At 28.0% G+C, this 11,996-nt stretch overlaps 1 protein-coding gene across 5 annotated transcripts in view; it reads right to left on the reverse strand.

The window, feature by feature from the left end:
• LOC112595260 (RNA-binding protein Musashi homolog Rbp6-like) overlaps window positions 1-11,921 on the reverse strand; it is a 34,818-nt gene extending 22,897 nt beyond the window's left edge. For 2 of the 5 annotated variants that reach the window (XM_025340399.1, XM_025340400.1), the window contains exons 1-3: window positions 11,596-11,921; window positions 7,476-7,559; window positions 3,512-3,571 (exon numbers count right to left, since the gene is read on the reverse strand). In XM_025340399.1, coding sequence (XP_025196184.1) covers window positions 3,512-3,571; window positions 7,476-7,559; window positions 11,596-11,656 — 205 coding nt within the window. In that variant the 5' untranslated portion in view covers window positions 11,657-11,921. The remainder of the gene's footprint in view (window positions 1-3,511; window positions 3,572-7,475; window positions 7,560-11,595) is intronic. The other 3 variants (XM_025340403.1, XM_025340402.1, XM_025340401.1) reach the window with 3 other exon arrangements.
• Window positions 11,922-11,996: the final 75 nt, after the last annotated feature.

Here is an 11,996-nt window from a genome sequence, read left to right on the forward strand (position 1 = left end):
TATATATATATATTATTTTTTTTCATCCAACTCAGTATATAATATAAACTATCATTTATCAACTGAACATCGAACGAAATAGGATTTCTCCTCTATATTTTTATTATATAGGTATGTGTTTGTGTGCATGTGATCGGCAATATTTTTTTTATTTTTTTTTTGTTCAAGAGAAGCGGATATAGGATTTTTTTATGATTACTTCCGGATAAAGCTTTCTGACCGAGGTCGGTGGACTGTTACATTAATGCATGACCACGGGTTTGATGAATTTTTTTACCACCAAGTGCGTGTGGTAGGAGGTGTGGAAGAACCCCACCTCCTCATTTATTGATGGCCGAATGATAGACGGGGAAGACTAGGCAGAGTACGCAAGCAGAGAAACAGATAATCAATCATCTGGGTGTTCCGGAATATGTTTGTCATCGTCGCCATCTGGCGAAATAAATTAACTGTAAATAATATTCAGAATAAATAAACACACTGTAGTATACAGCTTAATCTTCTACTTCGGGAAGCCTAATCGAAAAATTATCAACCAAGCAAAAGAAAAAAAGTTATATATCATTACTGGAATAAAATTAAATTAAAAAAAAAAAAAAACGCTGTTTCATAAAACTATGTTATATCATTGTAGCTAACGGTGAAGGTCTCTGTCGGTAAATAATTTCAACGATCCACGGTAGGCGGTAAAGGTATAAATTATATTTTTTGTATTACTGTTATTAACAGCAAATATACCTATATTATTTAAATAATTATACTACATACCTACAAATACATCTTTGCATGATATATTATATTTGAAATGTATAATAGCGTTGTATTTATTACGACGAATATTCAATATCATAATATCATCCACTGACACTTAACATAGTCGACTGAAGCGTTGTTTATGAACTACAATATACATAATTTCGTACGTAAATATATTATTATATTATGCATTGTCGAAATACTGATCATCTAAGATTAAAATACGATACTTGGGGTTATTAACATACTAATACAATATATTCGAAAATAATAATAATAGTAAATAATAGATAAGTAATTGTAATAATAATAAAAACTAATACAAATAGTAATAATATAGATAGTGGAAACGTTTCAATGCTGTATATACGATCTATAGATGGTAATATAAATATATATATATATTATTATGATATATTTTATGTGGTTATTAAAACTCGTCTAAACAAACTAGCGTGTGTCGTACACTTACATTTTCTAATGCACTAAATATTATTTTATTTTACTAAATAAAATATGTTATAAAAATAATAATAATAATAGATAAATATATATATATATATATATCATATAGGTACTAATATAATATAAGTGGCTATATGGTCTAAGTAAATACTTGTACACTTTAATATACACAATAATATTATATCAAAATATATTATTGTAATATACGTCTAACTATATGAATAATAGCGTATTAAGAAATAAATCGATATCGTACAGCGAAAGCGTCGGGCAACACAATAATACATCATCGAACAACGCTATAATGTATATTGTGATTAGACTTTCTTGTGCATGTACGGTGATCGTTTTACCATGATCATTATAACTAATTATATTATTACAACGATATTATAAAATTTCATCACTTGGATCAGAGCGAGCAGTGATGTTAGCTGGCTTATTTAGATAAGAAATCTTAACGACAATTAAAATATTATAAAACATAACCATTTATCACAGTGACACAAACCGCTAACCACATTAACGAATAAAATAATAATAATAATAATACATATTATTATTGCCACTGTGACCACTAAATGTTTTTATCAATATTGTGTTTAATTAACACGTGATCAAGAATAGGTATTAATATTGTGTTTAAGTGTTTCTTTACTATTCTAAGCCACTATATGTTAAGTCATAAATATAAAAAATAAATACAAAATATTATAAGGTTTGTTCAATAAAAACGGGATAATAACTAAGTCTATACCACTAGGCTAAAACACTACAATATGTATAATCAATAATAATAATATGAATATGAATAATATATACTGTAAGCCTGGCCAAGAACTCTATGAAGAATATTTGTATTGCGTTTTACATTTGTAAGCTACGTTTCTGTGCTTGGGAATTCAATTAAACTTTAACTTTTCAATTATTCAAAAATGAAGAGTGAAATACTGATAAAACTTGTAACGCGCAAAAGTTATTCGCCAGACTTTTACTGCAGGTGTTATTAATAATATTAGACGGAAACAATCAAATTTTGGGAACGGGACGATTTTTTCATACCGCTAAAAAAAAAAAATTAATAAATAAATAATAATAATAGTATAATACATAGTATATACTTATTGTATATAATTTTTAATATTGAATATTTACTCGTGTCTATCGGAGAAGAAATCGTCAGGAGACATCAGCGTTTTTCTTCGATATGCCGCAAACACCACCGTAGCGTCGGTTGGGTAAGCATATACACACACCTTTATTACATTGCTCTTCCAATTGTTTTTGTATATAAATATTGTTTTATTTTCAATATGCGTATTGCGTACCGTATTTGTGTACTCATATCATATACGGTTTTACGCACGGTTCGGGGTCAACCCGTATATTATATGTATAGTTAGGATGAGATATATGACTTATATAGACCAAATACAAAACAAAAAAATCGTTGCTGTTACGTTTCCGAAACAAGCTGCGTCGTTATTGATAAAATGAATAAAAAATAATAATAATAATAACGACAGGAATAAATAAATACATAAAAATCTAGTATATATATATTAAATTATATACGAGGAAAAGAGAAAAAAATAAATATCCAAGAGACTCATCCATCTACATTGGTTATGTGAGGAATATTTCTTGGACGGACGTCACCCATAACACATGATATAATTTAATATTTTGTATAGTATAATAGTATATAATCTGTATTATTATTCAAATTTTGTTTTGGTCATTGCAAAATTATAAAGATTTTATTATTATGTCAGCCTGACAAAATATTACGTTTGTGCTATCGTAAGGAACGAATAATAATAATAATATTATTAATACGTGTTTAAAACTTCGATGCACCTATATTATTATTAGTACTTATAGAAGATATTGTAGGTACGTTCGTTCATTATATCATAATAATAAACGACGCACACATTATATTATATCTATATAATTTAATGTAGGTAATACACTAATATCATTTAAGGGTTAACAAAAATGAATAATAAGAATAATGATGATGATGACGATAATATTATCCTACGCACAGCACAGGTGCAGGACATTAAAAATAAGCTCGTCTAATCCTCAGGAGGTTTTTCCCGGCAAGTGCAGCTATAAATGTATACCTATAGATTGAGTTTATCTCAGCATATCACTTGTATCACGATAGTAATAACAATATTACAATAATTTATGACCGTCTAATATTATTATTGTTTTATACATTGTGGGTGGTACACAACAACAACAACAAAAAAAAAAAAATTAATGATAAATATTTTACCGTTATGGCATTGGGTTGGAGTAATACCGCACCGAGGCCTGGTCCCGATAATAGCGACCCCTACAAAATGTTAAAAAAAACAAAACGTACAAACAAACAAAAAAAAAGAAATGAAAATTTTGATCATCGTATTGAAACGGTTCAAACAAATACATTGACAAAAAATATATCTAAAAATATCAAAAATTTCAACCCAACTCAACGAAGATACGATACGATATAATATTATAACGTTTAAGTATGTAAAATACGATTACGCATATCTTCTACGCTAATGAGGAAAATCTAATTTGGATTTAATTTGACAATTCAGGCAAAAAACTAAATATATCATAGGCTATATAATAGTAACTACGATAAGTAGCTTGGCCAAATATAACATTAAAATACTGTAATATGTTTCAATGAATATAATTTGCGTGTATGTATGTGTATGTATATATATATATATAAATATAAAGAGGGTGTGAGAGAGAGGGTTTTATATAATATATAAAACGAAAATAATGCAAATCGGTACGGTATACTTTGCGGTCGTTGGTTTCAGACGACGCCGTCAATCGAAACAAATTGTTTTTAAACACCAGAATTGGAGAAAAAAATAATGAATTATGCAAAACCTCCTTTGAATGGATGAGCCTTTGGAATGTATTATGGTAGAGAGAAAGAAAAAATTAAAATAATAATAACGAAATAAAAATATAATAAAATTAAAGTAATATAATCAATTTTAAAGATTGTATCTGGTCGATATAAATCAAAAATGCACTCCTACATAAATTAAAACATTTTTGATTTGTATATTATCAATAATTTATTTAAATTTATTTGATAGAATAATCATTGTATGTAACATAATAGATTTTTATTATGAGACATTAAATTGTCCATATTATACATTGTTATAAAACAATAATTATCATTATTTTAAAGTATTACAATACAGTAATATTTAACTTTTTTAAATTACAAACATAAAGTATAGGATAATTATATTTAACAACGAGAATCCCACATAGTATAATTGGGTCATTATTATTCGTTTATAATATAATATAAACATTTACATAATATTGCTGAATATTGTGTTTTAAATAAGTTTCTTAAATCTAAATAATATTATTTCCTAATATTTAACATTAAAAACACCTAGCCGATTAATTTTACTGGGAACCTTCTCTGACAGATGAAGAAAAAAAAATTAGACTAGTCGGACCCTCGGGCCAAAAAACAGTGTAACAATTCCATTAAACATAATATATAACACAATATGCTATATTATATTAATAATTGTTTTTGTTATTATTTTCTATATATATATTTATATATATGAATTAAAATTAATATGCCGTAATGAAACACATTGGACCATGCTACTGTGAACTAACGGACTGACATTATTAATTAATTGACTAACCCGTTTTATAGTAATATATATAATAACACATTTTTTGTATACACAAAATGGTTGTACGGACACACACTAGAATAGTAGTAATATACATGAATTGCAACGATTATAACAAACAAAAAAACTTATATAGTTGACGCGGTATTATCTAAAGTGTATAATATTATTACTACGAGTATATGAAGGCGATGACAAACGTTAACGGGTAAAAATTCGACGCGGTAACAACAAAATATTTATGACAAAATTGTAGACAAAAAGATTGATTCTTAAAAAAAAAAAAATATATCCAAAACGAAATAAAACCAAAAGATTATTACTATATGAATTATAATAATATTATAATACACGCAAATAATTTACAACGGTATATAGCGATTTATCACAGAATTTTTGATTAATTATTTTAGTCGTGACATTTATAGGTTATAAACCGATATATAATATAATATGTATATGTATATTATAATAGGCAAACGGCCGTGAATTTTATTTTGTAACACATTTGAAGAAACAAAAAAAACATACATCGTCGGAGAGAAGAAAAAAAATTATAATAACAGATTTAAAAAAAAAAAAAAAAACACAAACAATTATGTATTAAAACAAAAAAAAAATAGAATGAAGCAAACAATATTATGATAATAAATAGAAACCATCATGGCGATGAACATATATCGTTTTCAATTATATTCTTTTCAATAACAGTGTTTCTATTTTCAAATTTACACTTGTCCCTAATAATAATATTATATAATATTTTCTACTATATATGTATTCGTTTTACTATGCCTAAGTTTGTTCATTAAACATACAATATAATATATTTTAATAATAATTATATTAACCTAATAAACATCGTAATTAAAAATGTCTAAAGCTAGATTCGATGATAATAATTATTAATGTTATAATATATATAGTCGTGAATCAAGAAACGTACGTTTAATTAATATCGTATATTATATTATTATTATATTTTATACATTATTATACGTAAACCTTAACTAACGCGCAAGTTTGAATAATAATTATAATAATAATAATATTAAAATTACTACCGAAATTATACATTATATTATTCTAACCGGTTACTAAATGTATAATATGTTCTATGATAAAAAACGACTAGAATTTATTTGATTCGCGTGAAAAATAATGTTCGGCTTGAATACCGTGAAGAATTGTATTCTTTTACTATCAATACACAATGTAATATTGACTTATCGTCATCGTAGTCGTCGTTGTCGTCGTCATGAGTAACACACTTTAATATAAAATTATGGACAGTTTAAGACCGACAACGACTTTGCCGCGTAATATTGACGAGTTAAAAAAATATGCGATAAAGTGATATTATTATATATAATATATAATACATCGACTCAGGCGTGAAACGGTTCCAGAGTTTATTTTTTATTGATTGATGTTATAATAATTATATAATTTATAACATATTATAGTTAATAAATTACATCCCATATGTATACCTAATGATCGATGAAATGTTAAATAAATGAACCCACCCTACCCCCCTCCCTAGAAAAAAAAAATCAACAATAGAACGAAAGCGAGACGTATTATGGACGACTCAAAATATGTAAATGTATATAATATATAATACATACAATATACATATACATACTGTATATAATGTTAGCGGCAGCGATTTAAACGCATAATAAAATAAATTATTGTTATTACAATAAAAATAAATAATAAATAAGCGCATAGACACATGATAGTATATATTGTAATATTTAAGTGATACATTTCATATATGTATTTTTTTTACGTTTATATAGCGGAATTTTTTTTTATAAGAGAGCAATATTCTGGCCGAGCGTCTGGGCCGAACGTTCGCAAACCACGTATCGAATATATTACGTAGGTATGTGTGATATTATTGTCGCGGATAGCAAACTGTAGTGAGTAAGTATAAGTAAGAGTGAGTAAAACGAAAAAATAAGAAACTCAGACGACGAGCAATACACGTACGACAGCGGACGACTTTAAAGGGGTAGAGAAATAAACAATAAACATAAACACAAACACACGCACACACACACACACAAACATTGAAAAATATAGTATAAACAAACGCACACGTGGATATCATACGTGGGGAATAGTTGTATTATAGATCGAGGGGAATGCGATATCACTTCACGTTTGGTGGATATAAGGGGGAGGGGGGAGTCATCGATAGTAGCGTCCGGGAAACAGTGCAACGAGCATAATATAAAATAGGTAGACTATTTTATTTGAAATATTTTATGCGTAAGTCTTAATGATGGAAACCGACGGAACGGATGACACTTTCGGTTTTGCGAATTCGACCCGGAGCACTGGTGTCGTCATTAATAATAATAATAATAATAATAATAATAATAATAATAATAATATAATATAATAATAAGAATAATAATAGTAATAATAATTATGTTCACAGAGGCATGGCATGCATATAGAAAGGATGGGTGTTGTGATGGTTGTGGTGATGGTCAAGCAGTGCGGGAAAAGGGAGCACAGTGACCTGTGCGTGGTTATTACCTGCTGGATACGAGAGTCCGAAACTAGGGTAACCCGAAAAACCTCGGCTAGAGGCGTAAGCCGCGTATGCAGCCGCCGGAAAACCTGAAATACAAACACATACGCGATTAGTTTATCATACACACACACACATATATATATATATATAGGAAAATTGTTCAAAGTAAAACAATAACCGTAAAAATAACAATGACGATGATGATAATAATAATGATAGTAATAATATAAACACGCGTTGAAAACGGAAATGAGAGTAAGCTCACAACTATACAGGTACCTACATCGTACGGGGACGATTGCATATAAAGTCTAACAAAATTTCAAATATATACATATATATATATTATGTTTTGGTACGCCCGGAAGTTACGACGAAACGTCTAGTACGTTTATACAGTCGAAATATTATTATTTAATAATAATATATATTGTACACAGGTTGGTTGTCGCGATATGATACGAGATGTGTGTACTGAGTTATGAGAAATACCTCCAAGATTTATACGTGAGTACATTTTATATTTTATAAGTTGTATTAACATCATATAAGTAATAAAATATAATAATTTGCAAAATCATTAATGGTGTTGTATATGTATAAGTTTACAGTTGAAGAAAACGCTAAAGAGATCATCTTTGGTACGTAAAATACTAATATAGAAAATTTTGAATTGAATGAATATTTTTTTGTTTGTTCATTTTTATGTTCACAATAAACATTTTGGAGTGATGACCAAACACAACTATACATATAATATATTTTGTATCGTTATAATATTGATAGACGTTAATAATAATATTCATATAAATATGGATGCCTAAATAATGAATTAACTAATTATTATAATCACAACCTAAGAGTTCATAGACTTATGCAATATAAAAATAAAAAAAAACTTTAAAATATTATTTCAAGTATTGGATTTTATTCTATGCACTTGGTTTTAATAGATGAATGTGTAATAATTTATAAAAGCCTCCTAGTTTAGGTTTAGAGTAGTTGTAGAATTTTTAAAGACAATCAATTATTGCTTGAGTGAAATTCTCGAATGAAAATATGTAGATGGATGACATTTAACTAACCGTATTTCACTTATATTGTATAAATTATAGAAGTTCATAATTAATATACGTAATTTAAGTTTTTCTCAGCAATCTGTAGATTAAACGTAGAATACTTTTAACTAAATGATACAGTAAAATATTTATCAAAGTCAAAAGAGATTTGGTAAAAAACCCGTTAAAAAAAAAATTTATTTGTTGCTTAAACTATTTAATAGTGATAATAATTTTTTAAAACCAATGTTGGATGGAAGGTGAAATTACCAATGCTCAACATCAAATCCTAAACTCAAGCAGTTTTTCGAGATTTTTACTATCTCTGTACTCAATAACAATATAATACTTAAAATATATATGTGATGTATTAATTATTTATTATACCTACAAATATATGTCTACTATTTGTCAACGTTATTTTAAAATTTCATTAGGATATTTGTTATAATTTATTCATATAACTATATTTTGTTTAGGCAGTATCTCTTTGGGATCAATTTCTTAATCATAACCTTTATTTACATATTTTACCATACGATAAAATATTATCGAAACGAGTTTCTGTATGTTTCTAATGATTTGTAATTTGTAATTATTTAATCCTATATAGTACCATAGAAAATTCCATTTAAAAAGATATTATAAAAATAACTCGTTAAAAATGTCCTTATACGAATAATTTTGTATTATTTTAGGTCATTAAAAAATAATCACAATATCGAAAGATGGTACTGTGCCATTCGAATTATTTTATATTTAAACTTGGAATATATTATAATGTTTTATTATATACGTTGGGTGATTTATTGTTTCGTTTTCTGCAGCAAATCTCAAACCCATAATACATTTTATGAATACGATTACTTCTCCTCTTATTCATTTTACATCTAAATGAGATATTAATATCTCAATGAAACATTTTTTAATTGTACGTCATTTAAATAATTGTCAGATTGTATTATAAAAGTGGATTTTTATAAGAAAAAAAAATAACGACGTAAAACGAAATTTAATTAATATATATATAAAAAATACATATTATATAGTATTAAAAAAGAATTGCTAACAAACTCTTAATTCATCCACTGTTTTAGTTCCTAATTTTAAGCAGTTTGTAAAAATTAATAAATCTGAATAAAGATAAAATTAACGAACATTATAATATTAAAATAATTAAAAAAAATGACATAAGAATAAATAAATAAATATTAATTTAACTTTAATGAAATAAATAATTTGATTGAATAAAAATGTGCCTTTATAATTTCCTCATATATTAGTGGGAAAAAAGGTCATTCGAAAAATACGTCGAATAATCAAAACAATATTGTGTAGATTTCAACATGAAAAAAATCTCAAGACATTTTATTCAAAACATGTTACTAGGGAAAATCAAAGTGTGTCGAAAATCTGTCTAAATGAACAATAGTTTTCAAATGTTTATCGGATACTGTTTTCCTACCGAAAGATAATACTATTTTTCCGCACAAAATGTATAAAATTATACATATATCATGCACAATATATAGTATGTATAAAATGAATGTAAATATATTTATATATAATATACAACGGTCTAGTGGAAGAACAGCAATAATAATATAACGTGAGCATCATAAATAATGGTTTTCGCACGATTTCGTCCGTCGCTGACGAGTACTGCCGCCAGTGTCTCCCGCTTACCCGCCCTTATACAAAGCACAAACAAACTCGCGGGGTATTTTGTACACCGAAGATTGATATCACGAATTCATTATGGTGATTCGTCGTCCCCGGTCGGATCTCAAGTATTTCTCTGAATGAACGGAAATTCGGTATAAAAAGAGGGATGAATGTCAAATGTTTTTTCCCGTTCCATCCACCTCTCACCGCGCAACACAAACGTAGCATTGCGCGGCTCGATGGGACGATCATCTGTCTTGGAACTGTCGCGATGACTGTTTGGACGTACACGAATCCATTTGTCGGACGTACCAGATAAGCTTCACCATATCCCTTCTAGCGCTTTAGAGTGACAAGGGGCTTAAATATATAAAAAAAAAAAAAAAGGAAAAAAAGAACGAGCTGGCGGCTGACGCAGTTATTATCCGTAATTAAAACGGCTGCGGATAAATGTACGTTTAAAATATGTTTGAATAAGGTTTTTTTCCCCCCAAAAAAAAAAGAATAACATAAAACAACATTAATATTATATTATATTATCTTGTGTATAAAATATCATTTTAGGCGAATAAACTATTTTTTGGCCGATAACCACCATGGCGATGGTTTGACACACAATAGAATATTCGTATTGTGTTTCGTCGTTGAACAAAAATTAAAAGTTAGTATAGTATAATGCAATATTATAGTTCTGACAGACAAATTTAATATAATTTCATTTATAAATTATATGGTTAAAATGAATCGTTTTGACGTAATACATATCGAACGGATTAATGAGAACTATGACGACGGGAACGTCGGACACGATAAAGGAATTAGTCGTGTCTTAGAATAATTTGTTATGCGAACCCAACAGCGAGTGTCAGCTAGCCAGCCCAATTCACCCCTCACCTAGCCGGTGTGTCTCTCATTTTACCACTATCTTCTCCCCACCATTCATAGCTTGGTACCGGTACGGGCGAGGGAAACCATTTGTCATTGTCTGAACACACTTCCCTCCCCTATAACCATCCCACAACCCGGAACTCCGTCATCATCCAACCAATCGGCCATTCGCCTATATATAATAATACATATATATATATAAAAGTTCCCTATTGTATCGCGACTCCCAGCACGCAGAGGGTAGAGGTAATGTTTATTATTTTGTAACGACGTTACACATCAGCCTTGACGTGTTACGTTACTAATGACGCCGAAATCGGACAGCAGCCACCCCTCCCCAGTTAAACTTTGTTCGATTAATTATATTCAGGTGTAAAAAAAAGACTTCAGCGATATAATAGTAAACAATACTAATATATATATATATATTAACATATGGGAGATCGAAGTGTTAAAAAAATATGCCATATTTGTTTTATTTATATCTATTGAAACTAATTATGGTACTCACCGTCAGGCAAGGTCCCCAATGGCCACATAAAATCTAAAAAAATCAAAAAAAAATCACGCATATTAATAATTTAATATAACATAAACTATAATTATTATCGGTTTAACATCATAAGATTATTCAATACAATCAATTATATTATATTAAGAACATAACTCGTTTTATCAGTACAACATTCATCGTACAGTTTATCAATCCATTTAAACGTGTGCATTTGAAACGTTTAGTTAAATGATAAAATTTTTGGGACGGTATTATGGAAGATTACGCGACGGTCGTTATTTTTTGACATAAATTAATTTTGAGTGAGAGCTTTCAGGACTAAGCTAAACTATAATAAACACTATGTGTTACATATATATAATAATAATATAAAAATTATAGTTTTAACTAAATTTCGA

This window comes from Melanaphis sacchari, unplaced genomic scaffold, assembly GCF_002803265.2.
Source record: "Melanaphis sacchari strain LSU unplaced genomic scaffold, SCAv2.0 Contig262_pilon_pilon, whole genome shotgun sequence".
NCBI classification, from domain to species: domain Eukaryota; kingdom Metazoa; phylum Arthropoda; class Insecta; order Hemiptera; family Aphididae; genus Melanaphis; species Melanaphis sacchari.